This window comes from Saimiri boliviensis, chromosome 1, assembly GCF_048565385.1.
Source record: "Saimiri boliviensis isolate mSaiBol1 chromosome 1, mSaiBol1.pri, whole genome shotgun sequence".
Classification (NCBI taxonomy): domain Eukaryota; kingdom Metazoa; phylum Chordata; class Mammalia; order Primates; family Cebidae; genus Saimiri; species Saimiri boliviensis.
In genome coordinates, this window is record NC_133449.1 from 126,459,442 (window position 1) to 126,483,449 (window position 24,008).

Sequence of the window (24,008 nt, forward strand, 5' to 3'; positions counted from 1 at the left end):
AAGAAAAGAAAAGAAAAGAAAAAAGGGCTGGACACGGTGGCTCACACCTGTAATCCTAGCACTTTGGGAGACTGACGGGGGTGGATCTCGAGGTCAAGAGATTGAGACCATCCTGGCCAACATAGTGAAACCCCGTCTCTACTAAAATACAAAAATTAGCTGGGTGTGGTGGTGTGCACCTGCAGTCCTAGCTACTGGGGAGGCTGAGGCAGGAGGATTGCTTGAACCTGGGAGGCAGAGGTTGCAGTGAGCCGAGATCTCACCACTGTGCTCCAGCGTGGTGCCTGGTGACACAGCAAGACGCTGTCACAAAAAAAAAAGAAAGAAAAAGAAAAAAGAAATTGCATGTGTGTACACACAAGCAAATTTCTCACACCCTGGTTAGAATAGGAGGCAAACAGGTAGAAAGAATGAACAAGGGGGTGGAGTGCAGTGGCTCATGCCTGTAATCCCAGCACTTTGGGAGGCCAAGGCAGGTGGATCACCTGAGGTCAGGAGTTTGAGACCAGCCTGGCCAACATAGCGAAACCCCATGTCTACTAAAAATACAAAAATTAGCCAGGCATGGTGGCGCATGCCTGTAATCCCAGCTACTTGGGAGACTGAGGCTGGAGATTTGCTTGAATCGGGGAGGTGGAGTTTGCAAGGGAGCCAAGATCACAACACTGAACTCCAGCCTCGGCAACAGAACAATACTCCATCTCAAAAAATAAGTAAATACAAATGAATAAGGGGCATTCTTCCTTTATTGAAATAAAACTCATCCACCACCCCAAGGTTATTCTTGAAATTCTAGAAGGAAACTCTCCACCAAGAGTGATGGCACTAGACATATACTGAGAGACCCCCAAGAAGGAAGTGAAGCCACGGAGGCATCTGGGCTACATAGTTTATCTTGCCACATAGGTAGGCCCTTTACAGGGCTAGCTGCCATTTTTCATCCAGACAGGACAGGAACCTTCCAAACAGGGCAGCCTGCAGGCCCTGCACCCTTCAGGCTCCATTCTCAGATACCCGTACAACCTATTAAGCCAGAGGGACTCACAGCTGTTTCTAGAAAGTTCTTTGTTACCTGACTCCTTAGACACAGGGTCGGACTGAGGGGGCTCTCTCTCAGCTTGAACATCTTATGAAACCCCTTGCCACCCACTGCGTTGCTGTCCCAAATCAGCTGAAGGTGGTGGCTGGTCCCGCATAAACCCTCCAGCTCTGAGACCAGCCAATATCCCTGGACGCTGCCCTCTCCCTCAGCAACAAAGCCAAGAATTTTCTGCAAAGCTTATAGTGAGGAACTGGTATCTTAATTCTTTTTTTTTTTTTTTTTTTAGATGGAGTCTTGCTCTGTTGCCCAGGCTGGAGGGCAATCTCAGCTCACTGCAACCTCTACCTCCTGGGTTCAAGTGATTCTCCTGCCTCAGCCTCCCAAGTAGCTGGGATTACAGGCATCCACCACTGCACCTGGCTAATTTTTGTAGTTTTAGTAGAGATGAGGTTTTGCCATGTTGACCAGGCTGGTCTTGAATGCCTGACCTCAAGTGATCCGCCTGCCTCAGCCTCCCAAAAGTGCTTCGATTACAGGCATGAGCCAGTGCGCCTGGCTGCTATCTTAATTCTTAAACCAGGGACCCTACTAAAGTGTCTTCATTTCAGGTGGACTCATTCAAAATGACATTTTCAGGCTAGGTGCTCAGGTGGCTCAGGTCTGTAATCCCATCATTTTGGAAAGCTGAGGCAGGAGGATTGCTTGAAGCCAGTAGTTTGAGACCGGCCTGGGAAACATGGTCAGGCCCTGTCTCTACACCATAAAAAAAGACATTTTCTCTTCCCCATGCACCTTCCAACTCCCATTTAAAATGCCTTTCCCCACAAAAATGCAGGGGAAGAGGGAAGATTGTAGGCTATTTGAAAACAAGGCCATGAAGTTTGTCAGTTCCCTTGTGTCTCCCCACAGCACCTGTATTCCATTAGTGTAGTGGCTGACAGCAATGGACACCATGGGCAGGATGCCAGCTAAGATCCTCTAATCATCTTGGGAAAGATGCCCTCCCGCAGATGCACCACCTCTTCCTGTGCCCCAGGGTCCTCTCCTTGTGGCCCTTCACATCTCATGGCTTCCAGTATGTGGGCCCCTCTCTGCCTGCACAGCTGGTGCTACCTTCCAGCTGCCATGTGATGGGTGGGCAGGGACTGGGGCTCCCGCATTGCATTCCTGACTCCAGCACGTGGCTGAGACACTGGGCCCTGAGACTGACTGTGACTACCCTCTTCCCCTTTGCCAGGTCCTGTCTCCCACTTGTGACACCCTCACTTAACGCCAGACAGACCCCTTCCCATTGTAATGTTATTAAAATAAAGCTGCATCCCACCCTTCCCTTCTCAAAATATTTCCAGGGCTCCCCCTTCTGTTAGTGCCTTAGACGAGCGCCTCTCACCTATCTAACCTCTGCTCTCACCATGTCCTGGCCACAGTGTGCTTTTCCTCTTGCCATTCTCTCAGCAGGAGTGTCCCTACCTCAATTCACTCCCACATCAAGTGTGGCTCAAGCTGTGTCCTCTAGGAAGCCTTTCATTATCACTCAGCTCAGAACCGGCTCCCTTCTGGGCACAACACTTCTCCCAGCCAGCCGCCCACTTCACTGTCTTTCTGTGGACAAGTCTATCTCCTGAACTAAGGACATAAAATCCTTGGAGACAGGGTCCCATCAGTCACTGTATTTCTCATGGTGCCTGACAGCGCTTTGTCTGAATGGACATGAAATGAGAGCAAACACACTCCCAGCTTCCAAGAAAGATGTGTATTCTCCCTAGCAATAACAAAAGATACCTAATGGGCCGCTCCCTGAAAGGAGCTCTCAGCTCTTTTACCATGTAGGTGGAAGGTAGGAAGGTAGGAAGGAAAGAAGGAAGAAAGGGAGGGAGGGAAGGAGGGAAGGAAAGAAGAAAGAAAGGGAGGGAAGGAAGGAAGGGAATGAGGGAATGGGGGCAATCAAGGCCTGGGACTGCCCTACAGGAGGCTTACAGGTCACATTCCCAGACTATCTCTACCCCCATGCCTCTCCTAGTAAGATTCATTGCCTATGACTTCAAAGAAGGTGCAGTTTCTAGGGAGTGATGGAATACGTGAAATATACAAAATAAAAAGAGAGGAAAACACACATATTATTAAATAAAATTTAAAAATAGGAAAGGCTGGGTGCGGTGGTTCAGGCCTGAAATCCCAGCACTTTGGGAGGCAGAGGCAGGTGGATTACCTAAGGTCAGGAGTTCGACACCAGCCTGATCAACATGGAGAAACCCTGTCTCTACTAAAAATACAAAAAATTAGCCGGGTATGGTGGCATATGCCTGTAATCCCAGGTACTCACAAGGCTGAGGCAGGAGAATTGCTTGAACCTGTGAGGTGGAGGTTGCAGTGAGCCGAGATCATGCCATTGCACTCCAGCCGGGGCAACAAGAATGAAATTCTGTCTCAAAAAAAAAAAAAAAAAAAAAAAAACTAGAGGGCGAAAAAAGTGCAGTTTGTAGTGCAAGCTAGAGCCCAAAGAAGTCTACTTAGAAGTCTGTTTTCTCCCACAGGATAGCTAGAGTTCGAGCCACTTTCTCTTCTGTAGCCCACCAGAGGAAGCAGTGTGAAGAGCTCAGGGTTTGAAGGCTGGACCTTGGTCAGGAGTCAGCTTTTTCTAGCTGTTCCAGAAAGACCTAGAAACTTCCTCTGTGAAAATAATCAGGATTAGGAAGCTCTGGGGGTGAAAATGCCATGCACGGAAGTGGCCCACATCAAGTCCCTTCTAACTATTTTATATTAGGGCCTTAGCTGGGCATAGTGGCTCACGTTTGTAATCTCAGCACTTTGGGAGGCCGAGGTGGGTGAATCACCTGAGGTCGAGTTCAAGACCAGCCTGACCAACATGGTGAAACCCTGTCTCTACTAAAAATACCAAAAAAATTTGCCAGGAATGGTGGTGCACACCTGTAATCCCAGCTACTCAGGAGGCTGAGGCAGGAGCATCATTTGAACCCAGGAGGTAGAGGTTGCAAGTGAGCTGAGATCAAGCAACTGCACTCCAGCTTGGATGACAGAGTGAGACTCCGTCTCAAAAGAAAAAAAAAAGAAAAAAAATTAGAACCTCATAAATGTCTCCTTCTTCTCTGAGACAAAGTGAACAAACCACATCAGGAAAATTATGACAGAAAAATGACAGGAAATGAAAGGCAGCCATTGGCATTTCCATTCTTATTTGTTGTTTCTGGGTTTTGTTTGCTTTCATTTTTAATTTTTTTCCTAGAAAAAAAAAAATACAACCAGGGGAATTTATATGACAAACTATCAGTGTCAGGATGACAGAGGAAAAGAGAAAGAAGGGGAAGGCCAGAGACATGGGAAGTGAATAAAAAGTGGGTTCCGGATTGCATGGAATGATCCACAGGGTCATGTACAGGTCCTCAGGAGATGACCGGTCCCTTTGGCATGCATGTCTGGTGCCTGGTCTTCTGGTCTGCCTGTTCAAACACCCATGGGCAGAGATAGCTGGCCACATGTAAACCTGCCAACGACAAACTCAGGATTTTACAGAAAGACGTAGTTCAGTTCCTTGGCTTTATGGTCAGGCATCACACAGCAGGCAGCCAGCAGCCTTTCTTGCCTGAGAGAAGAGTCCAGAAAAGCAGGAGAGTCACCTTTGAAGACACTCTGGCATCACAGCAGTGAGCTGCAAGCAGCCACCCGCTCATGTGCAGATGTGGCCCTCACCACCCATGCAGGCATCTGTCCAGACATCTCCAGTCAATCTGGCCAAAGGATGGGACATGACAGTCCCTTTCTAGCCACAGCTTCATAGTGTTGTCCATTCTCCAGTCTTTCTTGAACTGCCTATCACCTTAAAGGTTGGAGGAAATTGGAATCCATTTCCTTTTCAGCTCAGCAATGGACGTTCATTCCCAAGAAGCAAGTAACGTAACAAGGACAGGTTGGCCATCTGGATCTACACTGAAGGTCTTTCAAGTTTCATCCACTTTATACCTAGAGCTCAGAGCAGAAAATTCAGCCAGAGCCAGAGCAAACAGGGTGGCCAGAGTAATGGCTGAGAGAGAAAGTGCCAGCAGCACACTGCAAGGCCAGAGTACATTTAAGAGGGGGAGAGGGGCATGCGGCAGGTTGGAGCCCCAAGTCAGAGTCTAGGGCAGCACTGAGTCTGAAGGACACAGCCCGGCCTGCTGGGCTGACAGGGTGAGTCTGATGCCTCACGTTATGGGGCCCCACTGGTTGTATTCCTATGTGGAAGGTGGTGGGTTCCTGCCCCGTTGTGGCCTCTGTTCCTGAACTGAGGCCAGGTTCCATCTCAGTGCCGCAGTCCTGAAGAGCACCACGCTGGCCCGCCAGCCAGGCCACAGTCCTCAGCCCCTCTGGGTTCCACAAGAAAGCCCCAGGGAGCCATAGTCGCTGGGAGGGAAGGGGCCAGGGAAGGGAGGCTGCATTCTGCTGAGAGAGACTCAGGGAGGGACTACCATGGGCTTGGAAGAAGCTACGGGCCAAATATTGCAGAGCCAAAAGGAATGAGATACATTTCTAAAAAGTGACAACAGTCTTGTCCCTATTTTAAAAACAGAATATTGTTGCCGTTGCCTGGTTTTGTTTTTTTCCTTTTAAAACAACTCACATTTAAAAGGTGAAAGGGCTGGGAGATGTAGTCCTCTTTACTTTCATCCTTGGTAGGCACCAGGAGGCCTCAGTCTCATGCTGGCTCCTGCTCTCCTTGTCTGGGCTCCAGTCACACAAAGCAAGGCCAGGGAGGGCAGCAGCTGTTCTGCCTTCCCAACAGCAATTCCCTCTCCCCATAAAACCAGGGCACACGTGAGAAGTCCAAAGAGTAAAGTGCACAGAACTCCCCGGAGCAGGTGGCCTGGGGGTGGGTCACTCTGAGAAGGAAGAGGGCTGGGGGCATGAGCCCAGAGCCAGTCCCTTTTCCCTTGGGCCCTCTGACACTTCTTCCTGGGACTGTCCACTCTCAGCAGATCTCCAAGGAAAGTCTCAGTCCCAAAGATATGGCCCATCCTGGGGGAAACTTGGATTGATCTTCCCTGGCTGCTAATGACTCGTGAACATGAAGGGAGCGGGATGCAGCAGGAGGGAAACAGTGCATTATAGAAAACCAGTGGACCCCCAGTTCTGAGAGCAGGGATACTCGAATAACCCTAAAGGCAGAGTCTCTCCTGGGGAAGGTTTGGAGAACATGGTCAGGATCCTACCAGTGAGGCCTGCTGGAGAAAGGAGCTCCTCTGGGTGCAAGAGGAGTTGCAGAGTTGGGGGAAGGGCTGCCGAGGAAGAGAGCCCAAGGCTGGCATTAGGGTGTGTAGGCAGGAGGTGGCTGGAACTGGTTGATGACCTCATATTCCGCTGGGTAGGGCTCGTTCTCCTCCATCTCAGAGAGCAGCTCCAGAGCCTGCTCCTCTTCCTCTGTGGGGTAGTGGCGAAGGAGGTTGGCTGCCGTGGCCAGGATTGAGGCTCCACCAGCTCCTGCCACCAGGTAGAAGCTAACAGCGAAGGTGACATAGACCTGGGATCCATGGTACTTCTTATGCTGCTGCTGCTGGGCCAGGATGAGTTCAGAAGCCCAATAAGAAAAGCCAATGACAGTGGCACACTGCAGGACTAGGGGACAGAGGGACAGCACAGAAGAGGGATTAGCAGGCAGTCTACAACCAAGATGCTTGAGGACCCAATCGCAGCCTCACTACCCAATCCCCATTCTCAAAGAACCTGCCTGGCCCCACACCCAGCAAGGAGGAGCTCTCTTGGCCATGGGATTCCTGACCTGAGGCTGGGGACAGCAGTCTGACCTGATGTAGGCCAGATTCCCACTGTCTTAAGGAACAAATAGGGTTATGCAGCTTGGGAGCTGGAGTGGGCATACCACAGTTCAAACCAACACAGCAAAGCAGGCATGAGGGAGGACAGCAGCCACATACAAGAAAAGGCTGGTCTGTAGGGAAGCAGGAAGGTGGAGAGGAGAGAATCTGACCAGGAGCTCCAGAGGAGGACAGGGAAGACAGCCTGGTTTCTTCTTCACTCATGCCGGGTCTGAGCTCAGTCGGGCTTCAAATGCCATTTTAGAGAGCTGTGAGCTTCCTTGCAGAATTTCTAGCAACATTTCCTCTCTATAGCTGGGCTGAGTGGTTTGTGATCCTGACAAGTTAGCAGCTAGACTGGAGCAGGCTGCTGACACCCTGACACTCTGGGAAAGGCTGGAGCTTCGCACATGAGCTCCTGGAAGGGTGTCTGCTCACAGAAACCAGAGCCCCCACCAGCAACTCCAGACAGGATGCCCCCGCCCTGTGGCAGTTCCTCCCCGACTGTGAGGGGGACCTGGGCTTACCAGTGAGGATATGGGCGAAGGCATAGCGACGGGTGATCTTCAGGGCGGGATGCTTGGGACCAAAGACATCCAGAAGGAAAGCGGAGAGACTACACAGGATGCCCAGGAAGCAGAAGGCAGCAATGACCCGAAGGAGCAGCACTGTCTGGGGATTCATGCAGAAATCTGTAGGGGGAGAACCAAACCTTCAGGGACCCATGTAAAACCTGGTGCAGGAAATCTCGACCTAGAAGGGGCTTGATCCCCTCCACCACAGTCCTGGGGAGCCAGGGCAGTTCTGGAGGACACTCTCCTAGCTCTTGCTCCTAGATGGTCTACAGGGGAGCTGGAACAAATTCCACATTAGCAGACAGAAGCCCTGGGCCACTGCTCTCCTATACCTCAAGTCTTCCTCTTTCCAAGAAGATAAGCCTAAGTGCGGAATTCCACTTCACTGTATCTGTCATGCCCTTCTAACCATTTTTAAAGACAATGACAATTAACCTCACATGTTAATGCATTCTGCTAAAGGAAAAGCCTAAGCAGGCAGGACAAGCCTGACTTCTGAGTTGAGACAGCCAGAGAGGCTAAGACCACAGGTCAATTATGTTGATTGTCCATTTACTCACTCATTCATTCCCTTTTTGTTCCAAAAAGACGCTGAACTTGAAGACCTATGCTAAGCGAAGTCAACAAAATGTTTTATAATTCCACTCATACAAGATAGTCAAAAGAATAGTCAAATTTATAGACAGAAAATATAATAGTGGTTGCCAGGGGGTAGGGAGGGGGGAGAACATAAGTTATTTAATGTGTACAGAGGTACAGTTTGAAATGATGAAAAAGCTTTGGAAACAGTCGTGATGCTTGCACAACAATATCAATGTGCTTAATATCACTGAATTGAACACTTAAAATAGTTACTACTTCGGGTGGCTAAGATGGGAGGCTTGCTCAAGGCCAAGAGTTTGAGATCAGCCTGGGCAAGACAGTGAGACCCCATCTCTCTGAAAAAAAAAAAAAAAAAAAAAAAAAAAAATTGCTGGGCATGGTTGCGCATGCCTATAGTCTTAGGTCCTTTGGAGGCTGAGGCAAGAGGATTGCTTGAGCCCAGGAGTTCGGGGTTACAGTAAGCTATAATCACACCACTGTACTCCAGCCTGGATGACAGAGTGAGACCCTGTCTCTTAAAAAAAAACAAAAGGTTAAAATGCTAAGTTTTATATTTTGTATATTTTACCACACACAAAAAAAAGCGAAATAAAGAGGAAGAAAGAAGTTGCAGCAGTTTAGAGAAATGTGTAGCTACAAGAAAGTATTACATAGATTAGAAAAGGGAGTAGACTATACTGTCACAATGAGTTTTGCTCCCTCCCCAAACCCTACAAGAAGAAAAGAATTTTTTTTAAAGGCATAAACCCATACAAAAAGAAACGGAGGTATAAAACAAGGTTCTGAAAACTGGAAAGTAAAGGGCATAGCACTACCTAGAAAAGACTCAGCAGAGCTGGGGAACAAGCCAGCAATCGGAAAAGCTAGGAAACAACCACATTTATGCCACAAAAGCCCCAGAAGGCTTGGACATTGCCAATGTGCACATGTCAAGGGCATAAATGAAGGAAAAGGAAGAGACTGAAAGGAAAGACACAGTACTCAAGGAGTCCCTGGGCGTTATGGTGCAGGGAGAGCCCATGACGACAATCACGCACCAGACACACAGAGCAACTTGTATTTCCCTTCTCCAGTACTTTAACTATTCTTTTTTTTTTTTTTTTTTTTTTTTGAGACAGAGTTTCGCTCTTGTTACCCAGGCTGGAGTGCAATGGCGCGATCTTGGCTCACCGCAACCTCCGCCTCCTGGGTTCAGGCAATTCTTCTGCCTCCACCTCCTGAGTAGCTGGGATTACAGGCATGTGCCACCATGCCCAGCTAATTTTTTTTTTTTTGTATTTTTAGTAGAGACGGGGTTTCACCATGTTGACCAGGATGGTCTCGATCTCTTGACCTCGTAATCCACCCGCCTCGGCCTCCCAAAGTCCTGGGATTACAGGCTTGAGCCACCGCGCCCGGCCTTAACTATTCTTTTTAAAAAACATTTCAACTACACAACACTGTCTGTTTCCTTTGATAACTATGCAAACTGCCACAGCTCCCAGAAGCATAGGGTAGAATAAAGGCTGAACCAAAAAGAAACCAGGCTATGATTAGTATTTTTAGCTTTAATAAAAAGTAGGAAATGCGGCTGGGCAGGGTGGCTCATGCCTGTAATCCCAGCACTTTGGGAGGCCAAGGAGGGTGGATTACCTAAGTTCAGGAGTTTGAGACCAGCCTGACTCAATATGGTGAAACCCCATCTCTACTAAAAATTTTAAAAATTAGCTAGGCGTGGTGGCATGCACCTGTAGTCCCAGCTACCTGGGAGGCTGAGACAGAAGAATTGCTTGAACCTGGTGGGCGGAGATTGCAGTGAGCCAAGATCATTACGCCACTGAACTCCAGCCTGGGCAATAGAGCAAGAGTCTATCTTAAAAATAAAAAAAAGTAGAAAATGGGGCTTTAACTTCCTCTCCCTTCTCTGTTATAGCCACTGGCAAATTCTTTTATTTGGGCCATGGGTCAAGTGATTTAGGAAAATTTGGAAAGGGCTGGCAAGACTCAAGCTATATAAGGTCCTTTCCTGAACTTGACCTCAGGTTGAGAGGGTGTGGGGTGTGATCATAAACCTCTAAGGCATACCCAAACCACTGTGGTACTGGCTGAAAGCATGTCCCCAGGTCCTCAGAGAGTCCGAGGGCCTGGACAAGGGCCTAGGAATCTGGATTTTAACAAGAAGCCCAGGTAATCTCCGTGCAGGTGATCCAAGCCCCACACTTCAAGAAACACTGGTTCCAGACCTCAGAGGAAGGTGGACTGATGAGGGAAAGTTTAAGAACCTGGAGAGGGGACCCAAACCCAGCAAAGCTGACTCAGCCCATCAGACACCGGCATCACAGGTTCTGGGTAGAGGGAAGCCCTGCGCCTTTGGGATTGAGCATACATACCCTGCCTCAGGCTCAGAGTTTGCCTGGCAGAAACTGGCTGGGCCCAGACAAGGCTCATATGCCTCTGTCTGGCTTTGGGTCACCCACCAAGCAGCCCTCAGAGCTACCTTTCATGATCTCTTGTCTGCTGATCATGTTTTGGGCCCAAGCAACCAGCCTGGGTAACTGCCTACTTCTTCCAGAAACCCTGCCTGTGTATGAGGCCCGCCAGCAACTGGAACCAGCCTTCATCTAACCTCTGCAGAGCTGTAGTGCATGGGGCCTCACTGGAAGAAAAGCTCCAGGAGACAGGGGCTATTTCCTGACTTTATTTTAAATATTATTAAAAGCTGAGAGAGTTCTTCTTGGGGTCCACATGGCATGTGGCAGGGATGGGGCAGTGTTCTTACAGTGCTTCCAAGAATAACCTGCCAGAGGTCACATGCTGCTCTGCAGCAGGCCATGTCAGATTCCACTCACATTACTAATGAGGCCAGGCACTTGGAATGAGAAAAGTAATACAAGGGAGCTTCAAGAAGACTGTGTTGTTTCTTTGGCTGGATGATGAACACAAGGATGTTTATTTTATTATCCTTAAAAATGGACATCCATGACATATACTCCTACTGTCTTGTTTCATTATACATGAATTTTAGTAATAAGGAGACAAAGCTTCCGAGAGGACGTCCCTCTCCTTACAGATGCCCACCAGCTCCTCCCCAACATTGTTGGAGGGACCTTGTATACCCCTCCCGGGACTGCCTGTGTACACAGATAGGTCAAATGGGATCCTCGTTAAGCATCACTGTCCCCTTGCGGGATTTACCACACAGCTCAGATGAGGAGCTGGGGGCTCCAGGAGGTGAAATGGCTTCCTCCCTGCCACATGCTGCAGCGCTAGCTTCCAAACTATGGTCAGGCTCCCCTGTACTGTGCTGCTCAGAATGTATTTTTCCCTGGAGATAATCAATCAAATCCTAAAGAGTTGTGCATGAATGAGGGGGTCAGCAGCTAACAGGAATGCTGTCGGAGCCATCCCCGGAGCCAGCTGTTAAGCTTACTAGAGGAACAGCTTGAAGCATGAAATCTCTCAAACAAACAAAGAAAGGTTTGGGCCATTAAGCCCTCATATGAGGAATTATTGGGCAAAACCTATCAGGCATGATGTCTACGCTCCTGCAGCACTACAACCGTCAGAGCTTGCTCTTGGAAGTGGTCAGGACACCAGAAAGGCTCAGGACCTGGTGCCAAATCCTAGCTCTAGCAGAGACTGCATTACTTTGAGCAAGTCCCTTGAGTGTGCCGGGCCTTTGTTTTCTCATAGATCAAATGAAAACAATAGCATCTGCCCCACCCACCACCAGGGCACGCTGGGTCAGCTGATACCGTGCCCATGAAAGAGCAGCCACCTGTTCTGTTACTAACCTCGGCATGCCTTTCCTTCTTCTACCAAGACTTCCTTGACCACACGTCAGTCTGTGGAGACCAAAGCCTACTAAAGCCAGACTAAGGGCCTGCTCTACTAGTGTGACAACGTGATAGAGAGAAGGGGCTTTTGACCTAAAACTCCAACAGGTTTTGTTTCAATGTAACTGCCTTTCTCCACTCCAAAGCTGTGAGTAAACCCTTAGGGTTAGTGAGAAAACGAAATGTCAACTTCTCTCTGGGTAACGTTAACAAGATACCCCAGGGGCCTGCCCATGTAACAGGTGGGCTTTCCTCAGAGGGTCTTAGAGCACACAGGAAGAACAGGCAGTTATCCTAGACAGGCTTGGAGCCCAGCTCAGAGACTCTTCCGGAGTTAGTATCTCTGTCTTTCTCTTCTCCCTTCCGAGACATCAGTACAACAGGGAAGGCAACAAACACCTGCTCCCACGAGGGGACTGCTAAAGAAAACCCCCGAAGGTTAATTATGTAGGATTTTATCTGAGACAAAAATAGCAAGCAAGGCAGGACCCTAACTTGAAATTCAAGCCAGTGGTGTGGTCCACGATGCCCCGGGTAGACACAGAACATGTCCTATCCTCCAACTGTGCTCTGGTCTGTTGATTTTAGTAAACACTTCTTGGCTGTGCCCTCTAGTCATCAGGGAAGTAGGTAGCTGTAATAGGATCCCATGGAACTGACTTTGCTCAAGGTCACTGGTGAGTCACCGGGCTAGATTTGTTTTGAAGGTCCTGCCTCTTCCTGTCTAGCTGCCCATTGCTCTAACCACTCCCAACCCAAACAGTTTATAGGCAGAAAGGCTAAAGGGACTTCTGTCCTACCCCCGTCCCTCCTTGCTGGAGTCCCTGTGAATTAGAGATACTTTCCCACTGCCCCAGTCCCTCTTAGCAGCTGTGCAACCTGCTCAGCCTCTCCCCACCGTGACTTTTTTAGCTTTCAGATGGGCCTGTGACACAGGCCTCTAACAGAGCCCTCTAGTGCCTAGCCGGGTCATCCCACAGATACCAACAGGCCCCGCAGAACCTGGCAGTGTTATTTGCCCCAGTCACCACCTGTCAGGCACATAGGCTCTCCCTGGAAGGCCCTTGATCTTCCAGTGGCTGCTGTCAATTGTGATTCTCCCAACTTCCTCTCCCCAGCTTCCTCATTCTCCAAAGATGCTTCCTGGGGCTGTTGCCAATGCCCTTTGCTGGCCACACTTGAGAGGCAGAAAGGCTCAGAAGAAATGACTATCTGAGGCCCCTCTTTCTGGGGCCACTAGAGGTCTGAGTCTATCTCCACCAAGGGCCAGGTTGAGAGCTGCGTGAGAAGCAGGCACCACTTGCAGGGGCAGTGGAGAAAATCCAGGATGGGGTCTTCTTTTTTTTTTTTTTTTTTTGAGACGGAGTTTCGCTCTTGTTACCCAGGCTGGAGTGCAATGGCGCGATCTCGGCTCACCGCAACCTCCGCCTCCTGGGTTCAGGCAATTCTCCTGCCTCAGCCTCCTGAGTAGCTTGGATTACAGGCATATGCCACCATGCCCAGCTACTTTTTTGTATTTTTAGTAGAGACGGGGTTTTACCATGTTGACCAGGATGGTCTCGATCTCTTGACCTTGTGATCCACCCGCCTCGGCCTCCCAAAGTGCTGGGATTACAGGCTTGAGCCACCGCGCCCGGCCGGGGTCTTCTTTTTTTTTTAGAGAAAGGGTCTCACTCTGTACCCAGGCTGGAGTGCAGAGGCATGATGATAGTTCACTGCAGCCTCAAATTCTCAGGCTCAAGTGATCCTCCTGGCCTCCCCAAGAGCTGAGATTATAGAAGTGAGCCACCATGCCCAGCCCAGGATGGGATCTTTGGAGCCAGGTTTCATTGGCTAAAGCCTCTGAAGCTTTGTGAATGACAATGGGAGAGTGGCTTTGCCCTGGGATCACCAACTAGAGAGCCCTGACACTGAGGTGATGAAGTTATGATAAAAAGCACAGCTTTGGCTGGGCTTGTGATAAAACTCAATTAGAATAGGAAAGTGATAAGCCTTGAGTAGCTTTGATGGGAAATAAACTGGAGCTCACTAAGGTGTTGTGGTAAGAGTATAGACCTTGGAGTCAATGTCCATTCAGATTAGCTGAGCAAACTAACTAGCCTCCTTGAGCTGGGACCTTTGTGAAGTGGGGCTGATGATAGTACCTACCAAATAAAGGTGCTGTTTAGGAGGAAAAAAGCAGGCATGGGGTGTGATTAGCATAATGCCCAAGTGTGGCACTTGGGCAGGGGCTGAGAAATGGTAAGGCTGCTCCAGGGCCTGCTGGCTGCCCAACTCCCATCACCTGGAGAGACCTGGCAGGGTCTGTTCTCCCTCTGGAAATATCAATACGCAGCCAGGAGCGGTGGCTCATGCCTGTAATCTCAGCACTTTAGGAGGCCAAGGAGGGTGGATTACTTGAGGTCAGGAGTTCGAGACCAGCATGGTCAACGTGGCAAAACCTCATCTCTACTAAACTACAAAAATTAGCCAGGTGTGGTGGCACCTGTAGTCCTAGCTATTCAGGAGGCTGAGACAGGAGACTCGCTTGAACCTGGGAGGCAGAGGTTGCAGTGAGCCGAGATGGTGACAGCCTGGCAACAAAGACTCCATCTCAAAAAAAAAAAAAAAAAAAATCTATATGCACCACATCTGTGTTTGACGGCTCTGCTCCCTCTTGAGATTTGGAATACTCCAGGCTCCCAGGTCAGGACATCTGTTAGGCCCTGAGAATCACGACAGTCATACAGGATACTACCTGTCTGAAGGCCCACTGGGTACCAACAAACACAAATAAAAAGGAGAGAAGACACAATCAGGGACCTCCGGATTCCTCACTAATTCTTCTACAACAGCTCATGAGGCACCACTGACAACACTCCTACTAATGGGCACAAGGTGTTCCTAGGAGATGGCCACAGGCAAGCAAGCAGAAACTATATACATGGGTTAAGATCTCTAAATATGTGAGCAAATATAATGTAAAGGTTAAGAAAACATGCTCTGCAAAAGATAAAATGGAGCCTGAAGAATTTTATTTTTTGTTGTTTTTTTTTTTTTTTTTTGAGATGGAGTCTCACGCTGTCACCCAGGCTGGAGTGCAGTAGTATGATCTGGGCTCACTGCAACCTCACTTCCTGGGTTCAAGCGATTCTCCTGCCTCAGCCTCCTGAGTAGCTGAGATTCCAGGCACCAGCCACCAGGCCTGGCTAATTTTTGTATTTTTAGTTGAGATGGGGTTTTACCATGTTGGCCAGGCTGATCTTGAACACCTGACCTTAGGTGATCCGCCTGCCTCGGCCTCCCAAAGTACTGGGATTACAGGCATGAGTCACTCCCAAGCACCTGGCCTGGCCTGAATAATTTCTTGGAAAGGGTAAATACACATGTAAACAAAGAGCTGCACCAAAAATTTACTTTTTCCTTTGAGACAGAATTTCATTCTTGTTGCCCAGGCTGGAGTGCAGTGGTGCAATCCCGGCTCACTGCAACCTCCACCTCCCAGGTTTAAGCAATTCTCCTGCCTCAACCTCCTGAGCAGCTGGGATTATAGGTGCCCACCACCATGCCCGGCTCAAAAATTTACTTTTATTTATTTATTTTTTGAGACAGAGTTTCACTCTTGTTGCCCAGGCTGGAGTGCAATGGCGCAGTCTCGACTCACTGCAACCTCCACCACCCAGTTCAAGTGATTCTTTTGCCTCAGCCTCCCGAGTAGCTGGGATTACAGGAATGCACCACCATGCCTGGCTAATTATGTATTTTTAGTAGAGATGGGGTTTCTCCATGTTGGTCAGGCTGGTCTCAAACTCCTGACCCCAGGTGATCTGCCTGCCTTGGCTCCCCAAAGTGGTGGGATTACAGGCGTGAGCCACTGCGCCCAGCCCTACTTTTATTTTTAACATGCCTTCAACAAGGATACCCACCAAAGTGAAATAATTATGAGATTGTTCCTATGACAGCTGAAGTAAAACAAAGGATAAAAACCATAAATGAGATAGCATCATCTTACATTGGCATCAACAGATGTGGGGTAGCCCCAGCTCTGCCACCCCCAATTGGGTAGCCTTGGGGAGATCATATATTTTTTGAGCCACAGCTAAGCACACCCTATGTCGTGCTGGATTTCAGAGATCTAGTTTTCTTTTTTTTTTTTTTTTTTTTTTTTTTTTGAGACGGAGTTTCGCCCTTGTTACCCAGGCTGGAGTGCAATGGCGCGATCTCGGCTCACCGCAACCTCCGCCTCCTGGGTTCAGGCAATTCTCCTGCCTCAGCCTCCTGAGTAGCTGGGATTACAGGCATGTGCCACCATGCCCAGCTAATTTTTTGCACTTTTAGTAGAGACGGGGTTTCACCATGTTGACCAGGATGGTCTCGATCTCTCGACCTCGTGATCCACCCGCCTCGGCCTCCCAAAGTGCTGGGATTACAGGCTTGAGCCACCGCGCCCGGCGAGATCTAGTTTTCTAGATCTGATGGGTCTAGTGGTGGGAAGGTGGTATGTGTGCTTCAAAGAAAGCAAGTGCAGGGCAATGAGCTAAAAGAAAAACCACTAAGACTCACTCAAGCTTAATGCTCTTTGTGTGATCAGCAACATGACAGAGAAAAGGCTGCATATCACAAGGCCTCTGTCATGTGCATAACTTTGGCTTTAATGAGCCAACCCAGCAAAGAGTATCATTAAGGCAAAATCTAGAATCAACCAGAAGCCCCCACCCTTCTACAAAATCATCCTACAGCCTCTAAAACGCAAGAGAGATGTAAAACAGTAAGAAAACACTCAGAGAAAGACAACAGTTGGCCACAAGGATGATGCTTTTCAGCCTAGACCTGCAGAAACACAGTATGGTCCAATGCACAGACAGGAACTTGGACCTTTTCACCAAATCCCAGCGCCTGAATCCTTCAGGAGGTAACATGCAGATATCTAACAAGTGCTTCTGATAGGCGGCTCAGTAAACTGGTTCAGAATGCATAACAGCCAGGGAATAGCACAGAGAGGATATAAGACCTTCAAAATGGTTCAAAAGACCTTGGGGTTGATGAACTATGCTGTTCTAAGGACTCTTTGGGGTCCATTGATTATTGCTAGGGTAAAAAGCAGGTGTTAAGAGTACAGTCCTGTCCTCACATTAGTTTTTACTGGGCATGATACTGGGCAGGATGAACTATGGGGGCCCCTAGGACCCTCCTATAGTCTGTTGTCTGTCTGGCTGGAAAGTATGATAATGAACAAAGCAACCTTGCCTCTGTCAGGCACACTTGTAATGGTTCCAAGAGCCAAATTCCAACTGTTGTACTGAGGGTGGCAATGGAACAGTTTTCTGATTACCTAAAATGCCACAGATCCCCTTCTTCTCTAATACACAACCAATTATATAGAACTCTAAAACATCTTTTAAAACCCACTCATATTAAAAGTTACTTTTTCTCCATTAATCAGCCTGCCTCAAAGAAGGTTTCCCATATCCCACAGGTCCCTTTTAGAAGGGGCCAGCTAACTGTGATACCTAGCACCCTTATCTTTTCTTGATACACAGCATCCTTCCTCCAGCAGAATCCTAAAATAGCAGCAGTCAGGATTAACATGGCTGTGAGAAGTAGGTGCTTAGCTGAATAACATCAGAATTAATGAGGGGCCGGACCCCAAACAGAGCCACCTGGTGGGCAGGAACGCCAGGCAGGAGTGGGGCCGTTTCCTTCAACCAAGTGTCTGGTCCCTGGCTATCTTTGCTTCAGCGGGAACCACACTCTGCCCCCCGCCGAGGCCTGAAGGGCCAGTGCGCAGCACCCTCACCTTTCAGCAGGTCCGGGTGCACATAGCCCAACACGTCGGAGACCCCCAGCTCCTGGCGGGAACAGGTGCCTCCGTGGATGTGCAACCAGGCGGGCTCGGCGAGGGCAGTGCACAGCGCCGTGATGGACAGGGCGCCAGGCAGGGCCGAGGCCAGGCTACGCTCCGGCTGCTTGGGCAGAGCGCTGCCTCCCGGGCTCCTCCGCCGGCGCCCGCCGGGCAGCCCTGCGCCTCCGGGGGCGTACATGCCCGGGGCCGCCCGCCGTCGCTCCGCAGTCGCTGCTGGTTGCCGCCGACCTCGGCGGGGCGCGCAGAGCCTCACAGTTCGGTGGAGGAGAGCAACGCTCCGGGTACGCTGCAGGTGAGGCCGGCGCTGGGCTGTCAGGGTTGACACCAGAGGATGGGGGGGTGGGACCCAGGGCTGACGGAGACGGGGAGGGCTGCGGGGATTCGGGGGGCGGTGACAGGAGACTCCGAAATGGGACTGCGGGGAGACAACCGGAAAGGGCCAGAGGCCAGGTGGGGTTTGGGTAGACTTGGGTGGGGGGTGGAGGGATAGGGGATCCGCTTCTGCTGGAGGAAAGACCCGCACTCAGGGTCTCCGCCAGAGGGTGTCGAGGGGCGGCAGACCGGGCTGGGCCGCGGGGTTCGGTGACCGGTGATATGAGACCGGCGGTTTGGGGTGCGACCTGTGCGGAGAAAAGACCCTTCCCACGCCGCCCTTTGTTCCTCACCAGTCAGCAGGCCTCAGGGCTGGGATCGCGCCGCTCAGCCCAGTCCCGGGCTTCTCGGCTGCCGGGGGCCGAGTGTTCCCAGGCCCCAATCCCGCAACGCCCGGACAGACCCGGGTCCGATGCACTTCCGGCTTCCTCCTCCTCTGCCTCCGCCTCCTTCGGCTGCCCGCCCCGTCCCCTGTTCGCGTCACAGCCTGGGCGCGCCGCCGGCTCTCCGCAGGGCCTCACGGGACTGGTAGTTCAAGGCGTCCTGTGATGGTTTCCCCACGGAGGTGAGGGAAGCGACTACAACTCCCAGAGGGCCACGCGGCCGCAGCAGTAGGCACCTGAGTTCCCTGGGCGACCCTGGTCCTCCGGCGGAAGCGGGAGCCTCTGGCGGCCGCAGAAACCTAGAGTGGGGCGGCGCGCCGCTTGAGACCTGCTGTCTGCGCAGCTGACTCTGACCGCCCCCACTTCTCCCTGCGTCGGGCTGCCATGAAGGACTCGCTGGTGCTGCTGGGCCGTGTCCCGGCGCACCCGGACTCCCGCTGCTGGTTCCTGGCCTGGAACCCCGCGGGGACCCTGCTGGCCTCGTGCGGCGGCGACCGGAGAATCCGCATCTGGGGCACGGAGGGTAAGGCCTAGCCTGGCTGCGCGGCCCTCGGCGCTGAGGGCTCCGCCTGCGCGTAGTGCGGGCGCGCAGCCTGCCCGGGAGGCTGACCCTGTTCCTGACAGGGAGAGTCGGATGTTAGCCGCCCAGAGAAGGGCTTTACAGGCAAAGAAGTCTGCAACTACTGGGAGTAAAAACGTCAGCAGACAAGCTGAAATGCAGAGGGAATTGTAGCTGCTGAAGCAGGAAAATGGGAAGAGAAAGGTGTTAGGAAAGTGGCCTGCAGAGTAACTTGAGACTGGATGTTCAAATTTCATACCGAGGGCATTGGGGAACCAATGGCAATTTTAGATCAGATTTGTTTTAGAAAGATGCCTCCAGAGGCTGGGCGCACACGCCTGTAATCCTAGCACTTTGGGAGGCCAAGGCGGGTGGATCACCTGAGGTCAAGAGTTCAAGACCAGCCTGGCTAACATGATGAAATCCTGTCTCAAAATGCAAAATTAGCCAGGCGTGGTGGCGGGCACCTGTAATCCCACCTACTCGAGAGGCTGAGGCAGGACATTCCCATGAACCCAGGAGGCGGAGGTTACAGTGAGCTGAGATCGTACCATTGAACTCCAGCCTGGGCATCAGAGCAAAAAAAAAAAAAAAAAAAAAAAGGGAAAGACCTCCAGAGGAAGAGGAAGTAGAGTCAGTTGCATCTTTGTAAAATCTGTGAAATACACCCCCTGAGCTTTCCCCCACTAGCCTGACTCCAATGCTAGCTAGCCCCCCCAATATCGAATAGTTTCATGGTGCTGCACCCAGCTCCAGAGCCTGGCCTGCGCTCCACCTTTAGGTGACAGCTGGATCTGCAAGTCTGTCATTTCTGAAGGCCACCAGCGCACCGTGCGGAAGGTGGCCTGGTCCCCCTGCGGTAATTACCTGGCCTCTGCCAGCTTTGATGCTACCACTTGCATTTGGAAGAAGAACCAGGATGACTTTGAGGTACCCAGGCTGGTTGGGACCAGAATTATTGCCTGTTTGCTCCCCAGGGCTGGTTCAGGAACCTGAGCCAACCTGCGCCAGTTGGGCTGAACCCATGGGAAGGGCCTCAGGGGAGTTAGCTGCTGTTAATTTTTATTTTCCTTCCCCCTTCACAGTGTGTAACCACTCTTGAGGGCCATGAAAATGAGGTAAAGTCAGTGGCTTGGGCCCCATCTGGCAACCTTCTGGCCACTTGCAGCCGAGATAAGAGTGTTTGGGTCTGGGAAGGTGAGTCCAGGTCCCTCCAGGTGGATTGGGAACCACCTGACAGCCCCTTCTGTGTCCCTGACAGGGTCGGCTCTTGGGTTCCCTTCTTTTTCTGTCCCACAGTTGATGAAGAGGATGAGTATGAATGTGTCAGTGTTCTCAACTCCCACACACAGGATGTCAAGCATGTGGTTTGGCACCCAAGTCAGGAGGTAAGAGTCAGCCAAGGTCTCTTGTGGGAAGGGCTCTGGTGTGTAGGATTGTGCCCAGCCTTCCTTTGCTTTCCAGCCTTAATTTAGCTTTTACAGGAATCACTGTCTGTGAACAAAAAACATTAGCCCCTCTATAAAAACAGATCTGGCCGGGTGCAGTGGCTCACACCTATAATCCCAGCATTTTGGGAGGCCAAGGCAGGAATTCGAGACCAGCCTGGCCAACATGGTGAAACCTTGTCCCTACTAAAAATACAAAATTAGCAGGACGTGGTGGTGGGTACCCGTAGTCCCAGCTGCTCAGGAGGCTGAGGCAGGAGAATCGTTTGAACCCAGGAGACAGAGGTTGCGGGTGAGCCAAGATTGTGCCACTGCACTCTAACGTGAGCAACAGGAGCGAAACTCTTATCTCAAGAAAAATAAATAAATAAATAAAAATAAAAGCAGATCCCTGGGACTGACCTGTCCTGCACTTCCTGGGGCACATAGACACATGTTGGGTCTCCTTTCCCTCTTCCCCCAGCTCTTAGCCTCTGCCAGCTATGATGACACAGTGAAGCTGTACCGGGAGGAAGAGGATGACTGGGTATGCTGTGCCACCCTCGAGGGCCACGAATCCACTGTGTGGAGCTTGGCCTTTGACCCCAGTGGCCAGCGCCTGGCATCTTGCAGTGATGACCGTACTGTGCGCATCTGGCGCCAGTATCCACCAGGCAATGAACAAGGTGAGGGTCCATTAGTAGAGCTAAAGACGACCCGTCTCTCAAGGGATTCACAGTCTGCTAAGACACATATATGAGTCAGAGCAAATCAGGGTAAAAGGTAAGATGTACCACAAGAGGGCTCTGGATGGAGTGCTGGAAGATTTGGGAAAGCTTTGTGGAACAGGGGCCGTTTAATCTGCATTTAAGAGGGTATATAAAATTTTAACATGATAATTTCACTTGAGAATTCCAAGTGAAAACACTGTGAGTAAACGTAACAGTGGTGGAAATGCCTAGACTGATGTGAGGAGTGGTAATTCATTTAAATGGGGCATAGGATATCTAGGGTTTGAAGAGGAATAAAGTGGGTGAGTCAGCTGGTGGGTGGCCTTCACAGGCAGACTTAAGTAGTTACATATAGTCTGCAACAGAACAGGGACATTTCCTTCTCAGAATTCTGCTTGAGAAAGGCCAGTCCGGCCATAGTGTGTAAGATAGATCAGCGAGGATGGGGACAGGAATGGAGATGTGGACTCATAATCAGTTGAAGATGAGGGTGAGGGAAGGTAAGTTAGGTTCTTTGAGGTGCCTAGGACATAGGAACGTCTTAAGTTTAAGAGAAGTCTGTCTTGCAGGGGTGGCATGCAGTGGCTCTGACCCCAATTGGAAATGTGTCTGTACTTTGTCGGGCTTCCACTCAAGGACTATTTATGATATTGCTTGGTAAGACTCTATCCCCCACCCCCATCCCATCCCCATAAAGCAGAGATTTCAGAGAAGGCATGACCCATGCAGCCCTCTGCAACCTTGGGGGGTGCTTGGGAATTGAGGGCAGCCATCCCCATTCCTTATCAGCCCTGACTCTACCATGCTGGTTTACAGCTGGTTGGGCTGGCATTCACGGGAGCAAGAAACAATTCCAGGCTGTGAGGACAGCACCAGTTCTCAGGGTTCACACAGCTTGTGCTGTCCAGAAGTTGTTATTGAATCTGCATTCATGGCTGGGGTTTTTATGGCTTGGTAACACTGACTCTTGTCCTTTGGAAGCTGGGAAAGCTGCACCATTTATACAGGAGAGTAGGTCAGAGGGTAGTTCTGGCCCTGAGAATTGATCCCTAGGAAATAATCCAAAACAGTGAAAAAACAAACTGATAAGGACTCAAGCTTGCTTTATATTAGCATTTGGGAATCACCTATTCAACGAAAGTGAACTTCAGCAAATTACGATAGAACTCAGCTTGTCATATCACTGTTTAAAGAAAGGGGTTAAGAGGCTGGGCACGGTGGCTGATGCCTGTAATCCCAGCATTTTGGGAGGCCAAGGCGGGTGGATCACCTGAGGTAGGGAGCTCGAGACCAGCCTGACCAACATGGAGAAACCCTGTCTTAAAAAAAAAGAAAAGAAAGGGGTTAAAAATACTTTATTTTGGCTGAGCAAAGTGGCTCATGCCTTTAATCCCAGCGGCAGGTGGATCACTTGAGGTCGGGCGTTCGAGACCAGCCTGGCCAACATGGTGAAACCCTGTCTGTACTGAAAATACAAAAATTAGTGGGGCATGGTGGCACACAACTGTAGTCCCAGCTACTTGGGAGGCTGAGGCAGGAAAATCACTTGAACCTGGGAGGTGGAGGTTGCAGTGAGCAGAGATCACGCCACTGCACTCTAGCCTGGGCGACAGGGCAAGACTCCATCTCAAAAAAAAAAAAAAAATACTTTATGACATGGGAAACTGCTTATGCCAAGTGAGAAAAGTACAGTTCATAACTGCATGTAGTTTTTTAGGGTAATCATAGTAGGAGAAAAACTAGATGGCAGCATCTGAAGATGTAAGTGGGTAATATTTGTGACTCCTTATTAGTTAGGGAAACATTTTAAGAGGAGGTTTTTAGCTGAGGCCTGAAGTTAGGAAAGAGAACAGGCCAGGAACTATGGAACAAGTATCGCCTGCCTAATCAGTCAGGTATACCCACTGATGTCACTTTCCTTCCAGGTGTCAGCTGACAGGGGCCCTGGCTACAGCTTGTGGGGATGATGCAATCCGTGTGTTTGAGGAGGATCCCAACTCAGATCCACAGCAGCCCACCTTCTCCCTGACAGCCCACTTGCATCAGGCCCATTCCCAAGATGTCAACTGTGTGGCCTGGAACCCCAAGGAGCCAGGGTTGCTGGCCTCCTGCAGTGATGATGGGGAGGTAGCCTTCTGGAAGTATCAGCGGCCTGAAGGCCTCTGAGCTACCTCGACTTTGGACAGCATAATGGCTCCCCAGAAAATGTCATGAGACTGCCAGCCCCTGAGAGGACCAGAAGGAGCATCGTTGACCTTCATTTAACCTGGCTCACTTCTATTTAGGCTTGGGTGGAAGTATGGAGCCACAGAACTGCTCTCCTTCCCCTCCTGTGACATGAGGCCCTCAGTAAAGGGCTACAGAACATCAGTACATTGCTATACCACCAATTTTTCTTGCACTAGGGCACAGTATTAAATTTTCTGGGGGTAAATATACTATTTATAATCACTATGTATAGTAGGAGGGGGTATATATCTCAGGCCTTTCTGAAGTTGTAAGACTTAATAATCCATCTGTGTCCTGAGCCCTATTTTATAAGGATATTCATAAAAGAATTCCATGATGAATCTTTGTCTGAAATAGGTCCTGCCTTCCCAGTTTCTGGGTAAATCTTTGCATTAAGACATCCAATCAATATTGAAGGAAATTTTTTTCTGAATGTAGGTTCGAGTGAGGGGCATCTCTGCTTTCCCTTAGAAACCCTCATATACCTCCTGCACTGTTATGCTGTGATGGCAACAGGATAGAAAAAAGTGGAGAAAGACAGGAACCCTAAAAGGGAGAGTTATTACTGGTCACAGGCCCTATATTCTCAACAGGGATGCAAATTGCTTCTTCAGTAGGGATTTAAA

General features: G+C 50.1%; 2 protein-coding genes across 2 annotated transcripts; one reads left to right on the forward strand and one right to left on the reverse strand.

Moving 5' to 3' along the window:
- Positions 1-4,208: 4,208 nt before the first annotated feature.
- Positions 4,209-18,513, reverse strand: TMEM127 (transmembrane protein 127). The gene is made up of 4 exons (XM_010352018.3): positions 18,347-18,513; positions 17,616-17,990; positions 7,374-7,538; positions 4,209-6,649 (listed from the first exon to the last, which is right to left on the reverse strand). Exons 2-4 carry the CDS (start codon positions 17,857-17,859, stop codon positions 6,342-6,344), a joined length of 717 nt encoding a protein of 238 aa, XP_010350320.1. The 5' UTR covers positions 17,860-17,990; positions 18,347-18,513; the 3' UTR covers positions 4,209-6,341.
- A 110-nt stretch (positions 18,514-18,623) lies between these two features.
- CIAO1 (cytosolic iron-sulfur assembly component 1) lies at positions 18,624-23,723 on the forward strand. The gene is made up of 7 exons (XM_003941263.4): positions 18,624-18,959; positions 19,777-19,925; positions 20,081-20,192; positions 20,295-20,383; positions 20,907-21,108; positions 21,723-21,810; positions 23,079-23,723. The coding sequence occupies exons 1-7, from the start codon at positions 18,821-18,823 to the stop codon at positions 23,317-23,319; spliced, it is 1,020 nt and encodes a 339-aa protein (XP_003941312.1). The 5' UTR covers positions 18,624-18,820; the 3' UTR covers positions 23,320-23,723.
- Positions 23,724-24,008: the final 285 nt, after the last annotated feature.

Excerpts from the sequence above, each read along its gene's own strand:
- TMEM127 (XM_010352018.3), bottom strand. The coding sequence starts at position 17,859 with ATGTACGCCCCCGGAGGCGCAGGGCTGCCCGGCGGGCGCCGGCGGAGG. Across the intron at positions 7,539-17,615 it reads GCACCCGGACCTGCTGAAAG|ATTTCTGCATGAATCCCCAG; the intron begins GTGAGGGTGCTG and ends CTCCCCCTACAG. Across the intron at positions 6,650-7,373 it reads CTTCGCCCATATCCTCACTG|TCCTGCAGTGTGCCACTGTC; the intron begins GTAAGCCCAGGT and ends TCTGTCCCCTAG.
- CIAO1 (XM_003941263.4), top strand. The coding sequence starts at position 18,821 with ATGAAGGACTCGCTGGTGCTGCTGGGCCGTGTCCCGGCGCACCCGGAC. Across the intron at positions 19,926-20,080 it reads AGAACCAGGATGACTTTGAG|TGTGTAACCACTCTTGAGGG; the intron begins GTACCCAGGCTG and ends CCCCCTTCACAG. Across the intron at positions 21,811-23,078 it reads ACTATTTATGATATTGCTTG|GTGTCAGCTGACAGGGGCCC; the intron begins GTAAGACTCTAT and ends CTTTCCTTCCAG.